The following is a 20,233-nucleotide window of genomic DNA, read 5'->3' as shown; positions in this document are numbered from 1 at the left end:
TTTTTCCTGTCGCTAATGTACCTGAAGAAGGATTTGTCCCCTTTTTTAATGTTCTTCGCTAGAGTTTCTTCCATTCAAAGTTTGGCCTCCCTGACTGCTGTTTTGACCGCTGCAGACTTTGTCCTGTATTCAATGTTTGCTTCTTTTTCCCCCGTGCGTTTGTACAAGAGAAACGCTCTTTTCTTATCCTTGACGAGGTACGAGACCTCATCAGTGAACCATTGGGGTTTCTTTTTTCTTTGTTGTTTAGTTACTGATTTTATGTAGCGGATAGTTGCCTCATGAAGGGTCGATTTCAAGGTTGACCACATAACCTCCACATTATCCGTTACTTCTTGAACCTGAAGCGTCTGATGGACGAAGTCTCCCATGCGTGTGAAGTCAGTGCCCCGGAAATTGAGTACTCTTGTTTTTGTTTGTGATCTAGGGAAGCCTTTCCTAAGGTTGAACCATACCATGTTATGGTCACTGGTGGCTAGCGGTTCTCCCACCGAGATCTCTGAGACGCTTTCCCCATTTGTAAATACTAGGTCCAGGATGGCCTGGGCCCTAGTGGGTTCTAATACCAATTGTTTGAGCCGTACTCCCTTCATGGACGTTAATATTCTCCTGCTATCACAAGTAGTCGCTGAGAGTGTGTTCCAATCTACATCAGGCATGTTAAAGTCTCCTAACAGAACAATGTCTCCCCGTAAGGTGATATTCTCAATGTCTTCAATTAATTCAATGTCCTTGTGCTCCGATTGTCTTGGAGGTCTGTACACCACACCAAGATACAGGCATTTTTCTCCGCCTCTGGCCAGGTTTACCCAGATGGATTCCCCAGTATACTTGATATCCGTGATTCTGGTTGTCTTGATGTTTTCTTTGATGTAAAGTGCTACCCCTCCTCCTAACTTACCCTCTCTGTCTTGGCGAAGCAGGTTGTATCCTGGTATAGTTATATCCCACCCATGAGAGTCTGTGAACCATGTCTCTGAAATTGCTACTACGTCTAGGTCTGCATTAACTATTTCTGTTTCCAGTTCTAGAAATTTATTCCCTAGGCTGTGTGCGTTAACATACATAGCTCTCCACTCTTTTTGTTTACTAAGCTCATGCAGAAAGCCACCCATTTGAGTTAAAGTGACTCCTAGCAATTCTTTTGCAGTAAGGGTACTTACCTTAGACTTAGAAGCGGAGTTTTGGTTTGCCACATCAGGATTGTTACTTACTGCTCTGGTGTAAAAGTGGGTACCCACCCCTGACTTACCTAGTTTAAAGCCTTTCGAAGTAGGTGGGCTAGTCGGTGTCCGAAGACGTTCTTACCTCTGTTGGTCAAGTGGAGTCCGTCTGGTCTGTAGTGTCTCTCCGTGATTCAGGAATCCGAAGTTCATCTCCCGGCACCATCGTTGTAGCCACTCATTCGTCTTCAGGATACGTTCGTCCCTGTCCCTTCCTCTGCCCCTAACAGGAAGAATTGAAGAGAATACTACCTGTGCTCCTGTCTGCTTCAGCCTCTTTCCCAGAGCTCCGAAGTCTCTGGCTATGTCCTCCAGGGTGTCCTCCAGTGTCATTCGTTCCAACGTGGATGAGCAGCATGGGGAAGTGGTCCTGGGGCTTGAGAAGTCTATCAAGACAGGTGGTCACGGACTGTTTTTTTTTCCAAGAGGCAATTTTTATCAATTCACCTCTAAGGGTTGCTTTATAAGCTTCCCAGATTATGGAAGGACAAACTTCAGGATCTTTAGAGTTATTTTCGAAGAATTCTAATGTAAATGAGTTGATTTTTTCAACAGTTTCTTCATCCAAGAGTAAGGCGTTGTTTAGTCGCCAAGAAGGAGATTCATTACGTGGAGCCGAAATAGAAATATATAAAGAAATGGCAGCATGGTCCGTAAGGGAGATTGGATGTATACTAGTATTAGTAAGGTCATGAATGAGAGAGGAGGATATAAGAAAGAAATCAATTCTCGAGTATGTATTATGTGGTGGTGAAAAATGTGAATATTCTCTACCTTTCGGGTGAAGTAGTCGCCAAGGATCTACAAGAGAGAAAGCATCTTTTAGGGCCTGTAGAGCTGTGAAAGACTTGGTCTTGGATGGTTTACAGGAAGAAGATCTATCAATATATAAGTCTTGGATTTGGTTAAAATCTCCACCCAATATCAGAGAACAAGAACTGAATTCAATTAGTGCTAGTTGAATGTCTCTAAAAAAATCTGGGTGATCTTTAACCGGGCCATAAATATTGAGAAGAACAAAGTCTATTGAGTGCAACGCAGCATGTACCAGACACCATCTTCCCTCTGTGTCTGTTTTAATTGAATGAATAATGGGAGAGAGTTTATCTTTAAGAAAGATTGAAACACCATTTTTCTTTTGATAAGTCGCAGGGGAGTATATATGAGCAGAGTATCCCTTTAGTTGAAATTTCGTGGCGGCAGCAGATGGGAGGTGGGTTTCTTGTAATAAAATTATGTCTGGATGTTTATTGGACACATAATTGGATATCTTTTTTCTTTTAATGGGATGATTCAGGCCATTCACATTAAAGGAAAAGACATGTAGGTCAGCCATAATATATGATTTGCGTTGGAGAGATATGCAGTATATCACTTTTGTCGAGAGAAGATATCTGATATATTAGTGAGATAAGGTAGACACTCCTGTCTAATAAGAAAAGTAGAAAAGACATTAAAATAAGAAAGAAGAAAATAGTAATGACCTCATAATATGTGGTCAGAAAATAGATAAACCAAACTATCATGTACATATTAAAATATTTTAAGGATGCTTCTATGAGCATATAAGAATGACGCATGTGAAGCATCTAACATCTAACAAGATCCACACCTAATCAGTAATATAAATGTGAAGATTAGTGTGCTTAATTTAGCAGGTTATATAAAATTTGTATTTCATTACATAACATAACATGTTAAGATAAGAGCTTATTGGCTCAGATTAAAATATTAAATTTGGAATTGATTTAATCAAACAGATACCTCAAAGTAAAATATATGGCTGATAATATTAGCCCGTTGGGGTAGTATTTGTCTCAGGTATAGAGTCTATAAATAGTTGTGCGGTTGCTTTGTCTGTGAATGAGTGTGATTTCCCTTCTCTCCATATGCGTAAAGTCGCTGGATACACTAGTGCAAACTTCACTCCTCGATGATGCAGTGTAGAACATAGTGGCACCATCGTCTTGCGAAGGGTGGATACATGTAGGGAGTAGTCGTTGAACAAAAGTATTCTTTGACCTTCATATTCAAGTCGACCATATTTTCGAAAGGCTTGTATGATAAGATCTTTATCTTTCCAGTTGATATATCTAGCAATAACTGCTCTCGGGCGGTTGTTATTCTCTGTACGTTGGCTCAAGCGGTGTGCCCGCTCGCATGGAAAACCAGAGTCAGGGGTCACTAGGCCAAGTTGTTTTGGGAGCCAAAGTTGAAAAAAATAGTATAGATCCTGATCAGTACGGAGATCAGGTAGCCCCACTACTCGTAGATTGTTGCGGCGTTGACGATTCTCCTGGTCGTCCAAACGTGTTGTCAGTGTTGCTATTTGATTTTGCAATGCAGTTACTTTTTCACGATCTTGCAAAGTTGCATCTTCATTATCAGACACCCTTTGCTCCACTGCTGCAATACGTCCAGCGTGTGATTCAAAACGATCATTAATACAGTCTACAGCCAGTTGTAATTTAAGAAATTTTTCTTCCAGGGCCTCGGTGACCATTTTTGAGATTTCTTGGGCCCAATCTCCCCATTGTGTCAAGGTTATAGATGGAGTCGGTGACGTCGCCATTTTAAGTTCTGAGCAGGATAATTTATGTTTAGGTGTTTTTGCCGGTCTTACCGGCATTTCTATTTGATGCACACTTTTAAATTGCTACGTATTTAAATGTAATGAAAATCAAATTGCAAAAGCACAGATTATATTAAATCAGGTGTGTAAGAGGAGCCGTTAAGCCATCCGTGCGTTCTTCGTGGCGATCAGGCCATGGACTTGAAATCGCCTTCCTCTTCAGTGGTTCACAATAGAAAACGCTATTAAAACATTAGAAATACAACATATGTCTAATCACTTACATGACCCAACTATTCTCCATCATATCCAAAAACTTAAATATGAATATAATACTTTAGTTTCATGCACAGCCAGACGAGATATCTTCATTTCCAATTCTGGTCATTATATGGGAGATAATCTTATGGGTCGTCCACTGGCCAGATACCTTAAAATTAAATCCAAAAGATTACATATCACATCTATCCAAAATTCATTAGGACAATTAGTCAAAACCAGATCTTCAATTTCTTCTCAATTTGAAAAATTTTATACTTCATTATATAAGTCTGAAGTTGTGGCTCCTGAATCAGATATAGACTCTTTTCTTTCCTCCTTATCTCACCCGACCATATCGGAGCCTGTTAAATTGGAACTAGATTCTCCGATAACCATAACAGAAATAGAAACTGCTATATCTTCCCTACCGACTGGAAAAGCCCCAGGTCCGGATGGTTTTACTAACGAATTTTATAAACTATTTCGAAACATCTTAGCTCCTCATCTCCTTACATACTATGATTTCCTCCACTCCTCTCCAGATAAACAATTTAATTTCACAGAAGCCACCATCGTTGTAATCCCTAAACCTGACAGAGACGCTACCTTGGTCAAAAACTTCCGTCCCATTTCTCTCCTTAACTTAGATTATAAAATAATGGCAAAGTTACTTGCATTAAGACTCACCAAAGTGATTCCACATCTTATACACAAAGACCAAACGGGATTTATTAAACAAAGATATATAGGAGATAACCTACGACTTTTTCACCACGTCAATGCACATGCTAAAACATTGACAGACCCAATAATAGGCCTAGCTATAGACGCTGAAAAAGCCTTTGATCGAGTGGAGTGGTCTTTTCTTTTCAGTGTCCTAAAATGGTATAACTTTGGATCATTTTTCACGAAATGGATAAAAACATTATATTATAGTCCTAATGCTCGTATTCTAATTAATAACTCTTTATCCAATAAATTTCCCCTTCACAGAGGCACTAGACAGGGCTGTCCTCTCTCACCACTATTGTTCAATTTAGTGTTGGAGCCTCTTCTCTCTGCTATTCGACAATGCCCGCTAATTAATGGTATTCCCTCCCCTGATCGAGACTTCAAACTAGCAGCATATGCTGATGATGTATTAATTTTTCTAAGGAACCCTCAATCTTCTCTCCCTCATCTTATACATATCATCAAACAATATTCTAGCTTCTCAGGATATTCTGTAAACTGGGAGAAATCAGAAATCTTTCCTCTGAACAATAACATTCTTCAATCAGACTTGGCTAATTTTCCATTCACATGGTCAAATGAAGCTGTGAAATATTTAGGGATTTTAATACACAAAGATCCAGTCTTTGCTCAAGATCTTAATATATCCAAAATCAAAAATTTAGTTCTTAACACTACATCTAGGTGGTCTCCACTTTATTTGTCTTGGTGGGGTAGAATAGCATCCATCAAAATGACCCTAGCACCTCAAATTAATTACATCCTCTCAATGCTTCCTCTTTTATGCCAGAAATCATTTTTCCATTGGCTAAATAAGAAGCTATCTGAATTTATATGGAACAAGAAAAAACCCCGAATTGCTCTAGCCAAGCTGAAGGCCTCTAAAATTAACGGTGGTCTTAACTTTCCAGATTTCTACCACTACTATATTGCTTCATTAACTAAATATGGAGCTTACTGGGTCAATGACTCCTTCTCTCAAGACCCTCCTAATTGGTATGAAATGGAATGTTTTCTATGCAAACCTTTACACATCTCTTGCCTATTAACGATATCAATACCCAGACATTTGAGAAAATACTCTCTTTTGAATTCAACGCAGCATGCTCTCCATCATTTAGATAAAATAGCTGATATCTCAATTAGTGTTAGCCCATTCATGTCCCTTTGGAACAATCCCAATATCCAAAACCAAGGCAAATCCCTTTCATGGAAACGGTGGCAACGGACAGGTATATGGTTTGTTCATCAATTATATACTCTTAATAAACTAATCCCTTTTGATATACTTTGCTCCACATACCTACTAACATCCTCTGCTTATTCACAATGGATCATACTCAGTGAAATACTGTCTTCTGTACAGATACAATATGACTTCATATCTTCTAAAAATACTATTTACCATTGGTCTTTACGGTCTCTATCAAAAGGGAAAGCTATATCTTTTTTTTATAATATTCTAAGAGACCAATCCTTCACTTTCTCATATCATGCTATGAAACACTGGGATAATATAATAACCATTCCACTTTCTGACATTGACTGGGAACTCTTTTGGTCTTCAACAAATCGCCCACTTTTATCTTCTAGAGTTTCACAGTCAATGCTCTTTGTAATGTGGAATGCAATATGGACCCCATTTCGTATGTGGAAAGCCAAATTAAAACAAGATTCTATCTGCTGGAACTGTTTGAAAGAGGAAGGAACTCTTGATCATATGTTCTTCCATTGTACTCTGGTCCGTTCTTTTTGGTCCAAAATCTGGAATACCATACAATCTATCACCAACTGCTCAGAAGAGATTTCTATGGACATTATAATCCTTCGATCTCAACACCCCTGTTTCGCGCAATCAAATTGTCCTCCTAAACTCATTGATACCATGTTTGTGACTGCTCTCATGCATATTCTGAAAAATTGGAAATCATCTTCGTTATTAGATTATACTTTTTGGTGGAACTCTCTATGTATGTACCACAGATTTGAATCATATGCATATGAAAATAAAATTTCACTCCATAAATCCATGAATTGGAAAAACAAAAAATCACCCTGGTCATTTTTAGATTCATATGTACATTCTACTATGTAGACACTCCTGTCTTCTCCTCTCTTTAAAAATTATATATATATATTTTTTTTTCTTTCTCTCTTCTTTTTTCCTCTCTCTTTCAATTTTTACTTTGTCCTATTTCACTTTCTATTGTCATACATCACCACAAACAAATCCAAAAACAACTCTGAGCTTTTCTTAATAATATGGGCCTTTATAATTAACTGTATATTAATGCAAAATGTTATACTACTTTTATGTATTTGAATTGCTCCTTGTATTTTTTAAAATACTGAATAAAATTTATTGAACTAAAAAAAAAAAAAAAGACAGGTGGTCACATCTCGTATTCTGGCTCCAGGAAGGCAGCAGACTTCCCTCGACTGCATATCCGGTCTGCATATTGGTCCCTCGGTGCCCCTCAACATGGAGTCTCCAATGGCTATGACTCTACGCTTCTTTTGGGTGTGTCGATCCATTGTCCCCGGAGAAGCAGATATATGTTGTTCCTGGTCTTGCTCCACATCGGTAGTCTCCTCCTGCAAGACCTGGAATCTGTTCTTCAGGTTCAGATGTGGAGTCGATGTGGAGCTGTCCTGGTGAGAGAAAGAGTAAGAAGGTGAAGAGTTTGTAAATGGGGGACGGGGTCTCCTACGTTTACCTGTGGATGAGGTCACCAACTGCCAGGAGTCAGTGTATCCATCCATCTCCTGAACTCCAACAGTTGGTTTCTGTGGTGACGGCCCTGGCGTCACCATGGGAGATCCGTCACGGGCCCGTTCTGTGATTTGGGACAGTTCCTGCACTATCCCATCGATATAGGCCTCATCCTCTCTGATGCCTCTCAGACGCTTCACCTCCTCCCTGAGGCTCCTGAGTTCCTGCATGATGTCGTCATCCTGCTGGCTGACCTCCTCTGTCTGTGTGGAAGCCGTAATGTACTGCTGTGGGATGGTCTCGGTCTGCACGGAGAGATCCTTTCCTGGTGCTGTGTTCTCCTCCGTCTGTACGTAGGTTGAGGTCATCTCCCGGATCACCTCAGTGCAGGGGATGCCGACCTTGCTTGTAGGTTTCACACTCCTAGTCCGCCCTGCCATAACAACAAAAAGGGAGAGAGTAAATGTGAGAGTATAAGAGATGGTATGAGAGATAGTATGAGAGAGTAAATATGTGAGAGAGAGATGGTATGAGAGATAGTATGAGAGTATGTGAGGTTAGGGCCTCTGAGGAGTAAAGTTGAAGAGTTAGGTGTTAGAGAGTTAGGTGTTAGAGAGATCTGAGCAATAGGGTGTTTAGAATGAAGGATATGCCCTACGGTGTTCTGTTTGGCTCTTCTTAAGGCTCTTCGCAAAGGCGCTCTCGCTAAGGTGAGCGCCTTTGCCACTCGCCTTCACCGCGCGCCGAACAGCCGTGCGCCGTTGGCCCCTCCCCTTTTAAGGAGGAGCTCCGATCCTGCTCTGGTGACGTCGGAGGGGTGGGCGGAGCTATCTCTCGCCGCTGCCCCTCACTGTCTCCTGCCTTCTCCCTCTGCCTCGCGGCTCTCCTCTGCCCTGGGTTCTCCTGCCTCCCGACTCTCCCTGGCAGTGTTCACTCCTCGCTTCTCTCCTGCTGCCCTGCTCTCTGCAGTGATCGCCGTTGGCCCCTCCCCTTTTAAGGAGGAGCTCCGATCCTGCTCTGGTGACGTCGGAGGGGTGTGCTAGGATATTAATTGATTTGGTATTATTTTTATATAATGCAATATTTTGAAATAAAAAAATGTTTAATACCATATCAAAACAAAGTCCAAAATTATTTAGATCAGCAAAACTCTCAGGAGATGTCCGTGTCTCAGAAAAAGTCACTGAAGAAAGGCAACTTTAAAGAAGCAGGAAGTGGGGGAATTAAACCCTCTGCACTAGAAAATATGGATCCTGTTCAAACTCCAAGGGCCTGTCACCCACATAAAGGGAAGCTTGAGCAGTGAGCTTTGAAGAGAGGAGGCTGAACAATGGACAGAAACAAAATCACCAGTGCACAAAAACATTCAAGAGTAAGAATAGGTCAAGCAAATTCTACATTTATTTTATTAATTTGGATGTTATAGGATATTATGTTTTAGAAATCTTATTCCTTTTCTATTTAAATGGAGTTTTTTTCATAATTTTGATTGAATTATATTGTAAACCGCTTTGATCCTTTTTAGCTGTATATGCGGTATATAAAGATTTTAATAAACATAAGCATATTATAGAACCATGTTTGCCATTAATGCAGCATTGAATTAAGAATGCAGAAAACTAACATGCAAAGCTGTAAGGATTCTGAGAAACAAAACAGCATGTATTTTTTTTTTTAAAGAGCCTTCTAACTTAATTATAGATAATTAGTTGTTCCTAATTTATATTTTAAGACAAATAGAGATGCCTTGGAGTAGCACGTAGTCACTAATGCTTTTTTTGCCACTAGCACAGCTCGTCCCGTATCTAATTACCAAAGGCAAAACAAACATTGTTAATTCCATATTTGAAACAAATGGGCTGAGCTTAAATTGCTGCAAAATTTCAAAAGCATGCAGCATTATCTCCTCAAATTGCTTCTGTAATTCAATCAAACGAAGATACGTGTTTAAATACAGATAGGTTTTATGAAACCTGGAAACGTACCGAGAGATCAAATGAAAGATAAAAAAAGAGCACAGGGGGGACTGGCTTTGCATGAATACATTTGAAAAGCAAAAATATACCGGGAGTTCCACTCAGAATCAAATTTCCTTCTGATAACTCTCTGTCTCCATTTGCATACGTGAGGAAGGGCATGCTAACTGCAATCAATGCCATAGAGGGTGGACGGAATCAACAGCTGGCCTAAGTACTAGGAGAACCAGCATGCCATAATTTGGAAGGGAGAGTGGGATTGTAAATATGCACAGTGGGAATAGCGAACATTCCTTTCCTTGCTAAATTAGTAGAAAAGGCAGTCTTTAATCAAATAACAGATTTCATTGAAAAAAACACATGTATTATACCCCAACCAGACCGGCTTTAGGATCAACCACTTGACATAACGCTATGATTGGCCTAACAACCAACATTAGGTATATTTGGGATCATCACAAGTCTGTCCTTATGATCTCTCTAGATTTATCCTCGGCCTTTGATACCATTGATCATCACTTACTCATTAGTATATTATCCTCCATTGGTATCTCCGATCAAGTACTGTGTTGGTTCCGCTCATACTTTTCAGATCGTTCTTCAAAGGTCACCTTCAACAACTCTACCTCAAGTAGTTGCACCAACTCTCATGGAATTCCTCAAGGCTCCATCCTATCAGCACTGTTGTTCAATATTTTTCTGTCCCCTTTACTGACTCTTAGGGCTCTTTTTACTAATGCGCTAGTGTTTTTAGCGCACGCATGAAATTACCACGCGCTACACCGCAGGCTATGCAGCTAGAACTTTATGCTTTCTGGGGTCAATGCAGAAAGCTACCATGGGCGAATGAGTGTGAGAGAAGCAAGTAAACAACCACCCGATGCAAAAATGGGTTTTGCACTGAAGCAAAGCCATCTGGCAGGCACCAGTGCTCAGAAGATGTAAATACATGGATGCAATTAGATACTGTATTTCAACCTGATGTGGGAAGTGGGCAATTGATTTTAAAGCAAACATAACATGATCATTTTATTGCAAGATCAGTGGCAGCAAAGAAGGGTGGCTTAAACTCTGCACTAGGGCAGAAAAGCTAATAACATACCCCTGAGTCCCCCCCCCTAAATTTTCAACACCCTGATTCTGACCCCTACCTCTGAGATGATATCTTACCCCCTGATTCCCCTCCCCCCCAAAAAAAATATATATATCCATGGTGTCTCGGACAGATCTCCCTGTCCAACCTGACTTGGCTTCTCTCCACCACTTAAAGAAAAAATTGCCTAGTATCTAGGGCACTCCCCCCATGATTCCCTTGTCTCTCCTGACCCCCACACCCCCTACACACCATGTATTTAGAGGCAGGAGTGATGCCCACTTGCTCCTGCCTCATTGCTGCCATATGGGTCAGGTATTGCCTTTTTACAAAATGGTGGCAGCGAGGCAGCAGCAAGTGGGCACAACACCCAGATTTTTTAAGGTATGCAGTGCGGGTGGGATGGGGGATGCCCTAGAGACCAGGGAATTCATTTAGCCACCTCATCTTTTGCTAAAGTGCAATAGCGTTTTTTTAGCACAGGGAGCCGTGCTGAATGCTCCGCACTGCTCCCGAAGCTCATAGCGTTCTTATGAGCGTCAGAAGCAGTGCGGCTCCCTGCACTAATAACCACTATCACGCTTAAGTACAAGGGGGGGGGGTGTTATTATTTCATTTTTATTGAGAATTTTGGATTTATATAAACAGAAAAACAAAATCCAACAAGAAAACTCCGAAAAACCAAAACATATGAGCAATGAATGAGCTGACGGAACATTAATGCGCATATTTTGAAATGTTAAAAGTATCTAGAACTAAAGGCTCCTTTTACTAAGGTGTGCTAGTGTTTTTAGCGTGTGCTAAAGATTAGCGAGCACTAACCACGCGCTAAACAAAAAATACTAACGCAAGCTCTATGGAGGCGTTAGCATTTTGCGCGTGCGGCATTGTAGCGTGCGCTAAAACCGCTATGTAATAGCACCTTAGTAATAGGAGCCCTAAGTAGTACACAAGTATTTATCTAGTTTTTTGTTTCCATTTTTGATTAAAACGACTAAAGGAAATTTATATTCTAAAATACTGTACATACATATTTTCTGCACATTAGTATCCAATTCCACCAGATATAAACAGATTACTGTAGTACAGTATTCTCTTTCCAATGGTTGATCACTAACTTTAAAGCTACAGATATCAAGAAATCAAATATTGATGTATCATCCTCAGCAAAGGAAAGTTTTAAGATAATATGACCGACAGAGATTTTTTTTTAAGCTTAGGGGCTCATTTTCAAAGCACTTAGACACAGTTGGAAGGCTATTTTTGAGGATGTCTAAGTCCGACTTTGGATGTTTTAAGATAAATATCTAAAAAACAGGTGGTGAAAATGCCCATTTTCAAACCCACAAGACATTTTATCTCTTTTTTCTAAAAATGGCCCAGCTAGACCACATGCGTGCACCCCTTCCCTACCCCGTACCGATTTTAACTTCTCCTGCAAGCAGCCCTGCCGACTCGTTGCCCGTGTCAGCCTCGGCTCTCCCTCTGACATCACTTCCTAGGTGACATCAGAGGGAGAGCCGAGGCTGGCGCAAACAGCAGGTTGGAGTTTGCTGCTCGCGCCGGCAAAGAGCTAGAGGTACGGTGGGGGAGGGGGAGTGAAGACACGCGCACGGCGGGGCGAAGAGTGGGAGGGGAAGAGTGGGAAGGAGTGAGGGGGCGGAGAGGAGGAGGGGTGCTGGTGCCCTCACCAAGACGGCGCCTGGGGCGGACTGCCCTCCTGCCCCCCTCTTGCTACGCCACTGTTGTCACAGGTTGCAATAAATGGCATGGGACAGAAGAGAAATGTCTACAATGGTTATTAATGCAAACTTGACAAGGTAATATGGTGAGAAAACAGATTTTGCAGGAGCAGAGAGATGGTATAATTATCAGAAGAAATGTACAGCTTTCCAAAAATATATTCAGATGAGTAACTTCTGAAATCACTAATAGGCACCGCTTTCAAATAACAAAGAAAGACATGGACCCTGTAATCTCATAGGTAACAGGGAATGCAAAAAGATAGATCTCAATGTCGACACATGTGCACCTGAGGGGGGAAAACGGAAAGGGAGGGGTGGAGACAAATGGGCTATACTAGGGGTGGGCAATTCCAGTCCTCGAGGGCCGGAATCCAATCGGGTTTTCAGGATTTCCCCAATGAATATGCACTGAAAGCAGTGCATGCAGATATATCTCATGCATATTCTTTGGAGAAATCCTGAAAACCCGATTGGATTCTGGCCCTCAAGGACCGGAGTTGCCCATGTCTGGGCTAGACAGACAGGAGGAAGAGGGCAGGAAAGCGAGGGAAGCGGTGTCCTTGAGGTGTATGGGTATGGGATTCTTGTTGCAGGTTTCCGGGTCTCACTGTGGCTTGTTCCTGCACGTGTGGGCCTGGAGGGGGGAGGTTTGAGCTGCTCACAGAGATCGTGTAAGGCTGCCCTGTTGAAGCGTTATCAGTCAAATGCATTCATGGCCAGTGAAGTCCAGGAACGAGGTCCAGGCCCTGAAGTGCCTGATGCGGGGATAACTCCAGTGCGGCCCTCCCTGACCGCTCTCTTCTGCCTCCAACATAGCTCCCACCGCAACCAGTGTTATTGAGGTGCTCCATTACCCACCACCACAGATGCAGCCCACTATCCCTACTAACTACCACCACTGTATATAACCAATGTAGTGTTCCCCTCCCTAGATAGACGACCCCAGGCACTCACTCTTTCTGACACAGCAACAGCAGTCCTCATTCAGTCACTCTATCCGCTCAGATGTTGCACACAGACACAGATGAGGCAATCAGCATTCACTCTGCAGCTCCTGGCACAGGACAGAGAACTAGATACTCCTGGTGGAATTCTGTGCAACTGCACAGTGCAAAATTTGTACAGAATTCCCCATCTGTGCAGAATTCTGCACAAATCTTCCATTCTGCCCCTGTCCCCTCCTTCTCCCCCCCCATGAGATCATACATACCTGCAGGCTCCCAGAGCAGCAGTGGTGGCGGCAGCTAGTCAGCAAAGGCAGTACTGTGAACAGGCTGCTTGTGGCCAGTCCCACCAGGGCATTCCCCCGCTTTATCATTTCCTTTGAAATAGGTGAAATGGTAAAGGGAGAGAGGCCTGACCCCCGCGGGAGGAGGTGGAGAGGACGGGGATATGGATGCTAGACCAGACCACAATTCTTTTTTTTTTTTTTTTTTTTTGGGGGGGGGGAAGGAAGGAAGGAGGTGACATGGATGCTAGGCCCATGGTGGTGTGGAGAGGAGGGGATATGGATCCTGCACTGCAAGTAGGGGAGGAGAAGAGGGGATATGGATCCTGGAATAAAAGTAGGGGGTGGAGAGGTGGGAACATAGATTCTAGACCTCCAGGGGGAGAAGGGGATGCTAGATCCATTAGTAGAGGGTAAAGGGGGTGAGATGGAAACCCAGGCCAGAAAAAGGGGGGAGGAAAAGGAAGAGATGTTTGACCATAGAGAGACGGAAAGAGAGATGCCAGACCATAGGGAGTAGGGAAGGGATTCAGGGTGCAAGCGAGAGATGTATTAGGTGGGGTGAGAGGACATTGATGCTAGACCTACAAGTAGGGATTTAGAGTGGTTTTAGAGAGAGGAAGAGAGAGTGGCCAAGACCAGAAAGGTGATGGGAAGGGAGGAAGAGATTCTTAGCCAGTGGAGAGAGGGAGAGAGAGATGCCAGACTATGGGGGCCAAAGAGGGGATTTAGTGTGCATGTGAGTGAATTTAAAGGATTTAAAGGGAGACGGAATTGCAGTTGGAGTAAGAGAGGGAACTGAGGAGGCTGAAACCTGAGAAAGGAAAAGGCAGAATTTTGAAATATTGTGGTAAATTTTCAAAACTTTTGTGCAGAATTCCGCCAGTAGGAGATAGAGCACAGCAACACAGCAAATTGATTTGGTTGGGAGAGCAATGGGAGGGGGCAGTGAGAGTCAAGTAGCAACTAGGAGGAGTGGGGGGATTGGGGTGTCTGGGTGAATGAGAGAGGGGTCAGTGAGAGGAGCAGGGCAGATTAGATTAAGGTTGCGACAGGAACACAGACAAACAAGCAAGACAGCACTTAGCAACTGCCCAGTGATTCAGACAAGCACTCACTTCTAGCTCTTCACCACAACCAAATCACTAGTGGGTCCAAAGTCAAATAGTTGCTCACCTTATTCACTTTTAAAACAGGTCTAACTCTGACCCAGACAAATAATTTTGCTTTCCGTTATGACGTGAAAATGTTTATCTGCTAACACTGCCCAAGTCATACCTACATTCTACCCACGAAACACCCACTTTTTGGACATCTTTACCTAAATGTCCAGCACCACAGAAAGCAATTTTGAAGATATTTGATTATCCCCTCCTTTACTAACACATAGCGTGGGTTTTAGCGCCGGCAGTGGTGATAACTGCTTCGACACTCATAGAAATTCTATGAGTGTTGGCACAGTTACCACCGCTAAAACTCACGCTACACATTTGTAAAGGAGGGGGATATTCTTTAGTAATAATAATAATCAGTTTATATACCGCAAGGCCATAAAGTTCTATGTGGTTTACAATAGTTAAAAAAAACCCACAACAATAAAATGTTGAATAGAACTAAAAAAGTTAAATGCCAATAATTAGAGACACAAAAATGATCAAAATAGTGCATAATAAAATTTTTATGAATTAGCTACCTAAATACTTTGAAAACAGATGTTTTTAGATGTCTCTTACAATCCCCATAAGTGTCAGTAAGCAAAAGCAATTGTTCTAAATCCTTACCCCATAACGCTGTTTGATATGAAAAAAGATTTTGATGATGTTTTTTAAGTTTACATCCTCTAACAGGCGGAAAAACAAAATTCAGATGCGAATTTCTCTTATGTCTGTTGGTTGCAAAAGAGAAAAGTTCAATTATATATTTGGGAGCTAAACCAAACAAAGCCTTAAAACAGAAGCAACCAAACTTAAACTTCACCCGCGCCTTCATTGGCAGCCAATGCAGTACTCGATAGGTCATCCTGACCGCCGCATTTTGTACTATTCGCAATCGTTGCATATTCTTCTGGGATATTGCCAAATAGGAAATATTGCAGTAATCAAGCTGGCTTAGTATAAGAGACTGTACCAAAACTCTAAATGATGAAACATCAAAATACGTCCTAACGGACCGAAGCTTCCAAAGAGTAAAGAAACCCTTTCTGACCAAAGAGTCCACCTGGTTCTTCATAGTCAAGCCCTGGTCCAGTATTATTCCCAAGACCTTAATGGTAGATTGAATAGGATAGCTGAATTTATTTATATGCAATGATGTTTTAGTATCAAACGGGTGCGGTGAAGCTACAAAAAACTTTGGGCTCCTTTTACGAAGGCGTGTTAGCGGTTTAACGCGCGTAATACCGCGCGCTAAACCGCCGGATGCGCTAGCCGCTACCGCCTCCTCTTGAGCAGGCAGTAGTTTTTCGGCTAGCGTGGGGGTTAGCGCGTGATGAAAAGTCACGCGCGTTAAACCCGCTAACGCGCCTCCTAAAATGAGCCCTTTGTTTTTTCTGAGTTAAGCTTCAGTCTAAATTCAGTCATCCATTGCTCCATTAGAGCTAATACTTCTGTTGCTTTAGGAATAACTTCAGAAAGAGAAATAGCAAATGGAATAATGATCGGAAAATCATCTGCATAACTAAACAGCTTTATCTCCAGCTGGGACAATTGCGCAACTAATGATGACATATAAACGTTAAAGAGCAATGCGGACAATGGTGAACCTTGCGGAACGCCAGATGAATTATTCCAAATGCCTGAAAGATCATTATTGAAACGAATTTGATAGGTGTGAGACATGAGAAAGCCCCGAAACCATTCTAACACCTCTCCTCTAATACCAATAGCATCCAAACATTGCAGCAATTTCCCATGGTCCACTAAATCAAATGCAGAACTCATTGGGTTTCATGTGTTTTTCTTGTTCACTATCTCTGTTTAAATAAAGAATTAAAAAAAAAAAAAAATTGCATGATCAAGGCATTAAGACCTTTACTACTGTACATGGTCATCCAAATCCTCCCCGTGACAGTTTTGGGATGGTTTTCTCTTTTGAAAATTAGCCCCATAATATCTTTCTCAAAATATACAGTTGTCTAAAACTAAAAGGGAGTTTTTAAAAAGTAATAATAAATTTGGTTAAATATACGTACAGCTTTAAACAGGCATCCTATTTCACAGAATTTTCTTGAAACAAACCTGAATTTTCAGACTATAAAGCAAATAATTTCCCTTTAATTATATTGCTTATAAAAGGGTGGGGGGGCAGAGGCAGTCTTAATGTAATTACACGTCTTATAGAATTAAAGGATATTTAATTTTGCAAGGATTCTGCCCATCAGACATCTCGTGGAAAATCAGTTAAGCAAGAAAACACTTTAGTAAGATTCCTGTTGTCTATCAATGCAGCACTAGGACAAGTGAAATCTAAATAGAGTTTAGGGTTGGGGAAGCATAACTTTCTTGCAAGAACACTAAAGTGCCTCTAGACGAGTGCTTTAAAGGTTCTCTTTCTGTTACAGTGGCTGCAGGGCTCATGCACTCACGAGATCCTTGCCGGGATGTCCTCTTCAGCCTTGAAGCGTCCCGTCCACAGCAGCACCTTCTTATCAAAGTTGGACGGCTTGTAACCGGGCATCCTGCCCCCATCCTCACCTGCACAAAAGAGGGAGAAAAGCAGTTAGCAAAGAGTGAAAAGCCCTTTCCAGGGTGCAATGGATTGGGGGACCGATGCCCTGCACTCACCGCTGGAGTCACCTGTGGCGCTCCGCTTCCCGTGCCTGAGGGGCAGCAGCGCCCGGGCCATGGCTGCTCTGCAGCGAGCTGCAGCCAACATCGCAGCCCAGTACTGGCCTGCAACAGAGCCGGCTTAGGCAGTGGGGATATCTGTGCTGCCCTCCCCTTGTCCTCATCCCTCAACCAATTCGGACGTTTCATCTGGGCAGGGCAGAAGGGTGGGGGGAGGGCTCTAGCTCTGTCCTGTTCGTAGTAGCACATATTTAAGTTTCAAGTTTCAAGTTTATTTATAGCTTGATATACCGACCATCACATGTATCTGGACGACTTACAATATTAGATAAATCTGAGAAATTTTAAAATTTAATTAAAGTAAAATTAAAGGAGGGTAAAACTAATACCACGACATATTAAGACTTATTAGAGACGAAAGGTACTAGGGGATAGGGAAGTTTTAACTACAATATATAAATAAAAATAAAAGGAAGGATAGGGAAATAATGAGAGGAAGATAGGGATGGCATTTCTTAAAAAAAGACATTTTTTTTTCCCCCCACTTGTTGATGGGCATCTTTAAAAAGAAATGTTTTAAGATTCGTTTTAAATTTATTTAGGGAGTTTTCGTTACGGAGACAGAGAGGCATTGAATTCCAGAGCGAGGGTGCGACTGCAGAAAAGATGGAATTTCTAGTATAGTATAGGTCCTTGATTGAGGGTACTGTCAATAAGTTTTGATTTGTAGATCTAAGGACCCTAGAAGTTTCCACACAATCCTTAAAGTACTTTCCCCCCCAGTCCGTCACAGAGCTTGTCTTGTGGTGGACCCCACCACCTAGTGCTATTTCCAATCGGAGGGCGGGGGGGGGGGGGTGTAACCATTTGTAGAGTGCGGTCTTTCACAAGGGATGTGCATCGGTCATTGCACTTTTGTCATATCAAGCGGCACTATGGGGTAAGGACCTGAAACATCTGATCATGCTTTCTAATTCCTATGTGGAATTTAGGAGGCATTTAGGGCTCCTTTTACGAAGCCGCGTTAGCCGTTTAACGGGCGTAATAGTGTGCGCTAAACTGACGGCCGTGCTAGCCGCTACCGCCTCCTCTTGAGCAGGCGGTAGTTTTTTGGCTAGCGGGGGGGTTAGCGCGTGATAAAAAGTCACCTACGATAAAGCCGCTAGTGCGGCTTTGTAAAAGGAGCCCTTAAAGACATATTTGTTCTTGAAATATCTAGGTAATTAGCTGGCACGGATATTGTAAACCTAATGAACCATTTAGACCACTATAGTATTATTTCTAATCATTTGGTTATCTATTTTTTTTCCCTTTAATTGTATTTTTAAAATCTTTTGTAAACCACATAGAACTTCACGGACCTGCGGTATATAAACAGATTTTTTTGGGGGGAGGAGGTGTGTGGTTTAAAAAATGTTTTGGACATACTAAAATCAATTTAAAGCAGGTCATGTTGACTAATGTACATCTGAAAAGGTTTTAATGCACCTTGGATTTTTTTTTAAAAGATAAAACTAATGTGTGAACCAAAAATAAAAGTCAGAAAATCATGAATTTTTGTCCCAATGCACATTTCCAGCTCCTGCAAAGGGTGTCTTAAAAGTTCATGGTACTATTATCTAACCATCCAGTTTGATTAATCTAAAATCCAGCGCTGTTCAAAGTACTTAAATAAAGGGTTCAGACCCATGCTGCTCCTTGTGACCCTGGGCAAGTCACTTATTCCCCCATTGCCTCAGGTACATCAGATAGACTGAGAGCCCGCCAGGATAGACAGGGAAAAATGCTTGAGTACCTGAATAAATTAATGTAAACTCTTCTGAGTTCTCCTGGGAGAACGGTATAGAAAATGGAATAAATAAATTAAATGTATATTTTAATAGATTAGTAAAAGTACAGTGAAGAACACATTTTTAAAAATTTACTTAAGTGAAAATAAAAAGTTATCTAATATGTGACCCCCTTTAGATGTCATCCATGCCACCTAGGTGAGCTAGGCAAAACTTTTCCAGGTTAGACCCTCATGTTTATACAGAGCCAGCTTAAAAGTGAGTAGCAGGAAGCTTTATTTCCTTTCTGACAGTTGAGGAGGGGAGGGGGAGGGATGAGTTGCTATCCCTTTCTAAAAACTGGAGCCTGGGGGAGGAGTATGGAGCCGGTAGGCAGCCAATCCAAGGGAAGAGCACTGCCCCCATAGTTGCCAGGTCCACAATTTTCTCGCCCAATTGGGCTGCTTTGCAATGCTGGTTGCGGGAAATTTTGAGTAGCCGCTGGTTGCCTTTTTTTGGGGGCTGATTTTAGATTTTTGTGTTTTAATTTAGGTATTCTCAAGTCAGCACAACATTCAGCAATGATGGTCCTTGCCTGCCCTCTCCCCACAGCCAATCATGAGCAGAGCCTAGTCTTATGTGTATCTCACTTTTCTCTTTGTCATTTCTCTCTCTGTCTCATGTTCTTCTCTACTGAAGTTTGGGTCCAGTAGTTCTTGGACATAAGGAGAAAAATTTTCCAGCTAAACCCTAGGAGATAAAATTGCTTACCCCCCCTCCCCCCCAGATGGCTAGATTTAAACACAGAGGGAAAAGAGACATTCCGGGGCTCAGGAAGAGGAGAGGGAGCATACACCAGATTTGATTTGCAAATAAATTCAGCCTTTAGCTTAGTTAAGACAAGTACAAAGTGTTTGAGTTTTGTTGGACATGTGCAGTTTCTGGCTATTTTTTGTTGTTGCCTGGTCTTGTACCTTCTTGCTGTATTAAGTTTATTGGTGATGATCATTGTAAGCTGCTGTAGTTTGCTATTGTGTGCTTGCTTGTATTATGCAAGCTGTCTGTTTCTCTTGTTGACTTGTTAATATTTGTATTGTGCTGAAAAGTTCTCAGCCCATCCAACAAAGCTGGGGCAG

General features: G+C 41.8%; 1 protein-coding gene across 1 annotated transcript in view; it reads right to left on the bottom strand.

The window, feature by feature from the left end:
• The window catches only part of FAM162B (family with sequence similarity 162 member B), a 63,042-nt gene extending 45,595 nt beyond the window's left edge, over nucleotides 1-17,447 (bottom strand). Inside the window, exons 1-2 of the mRNA XM_033938406.1 lie at nucleotides 17,326-17,447; nucleotides 17,127-17,235 (exon numbers count right to left, since the gene is read on the bottom strand). Of these exons, the coding sequence (XP_033794297.1) occupies nucleotides 17,127-17,235; nucleotides 17,326-17,416 (200 nt within the window). The 5' untranslated portion in view covers nucleotides 17,417-17,447. The remainder of the gene's footprint in view (nucleotides 1-17,126; nucleotides 17,236-17,325) is intronic.
• Nucleotides 17,448-20,233: the final 2,786 nt, after the last annotated feature.

This window comes from Geotrypetes seraphini, chromosome 3, assembly GCF_902459505.1.
Source record: "Geotrypetes seraphini chromosome 3, aGeoSer1.1, whole genome shotgun sequence".
NCBI classification, from domain to species: domain Eukaryota; kingdom Metazoa; phylum Chordata; class Amphibia; order Gymnophiona; family Dermophiidae; genus Geotrypetes; species Geotrypetes seraphini.
Note: the sequence above shows the minus strand (reverse complement) of the source record. Positions and strands in the feature narration are given on the sequence as shown.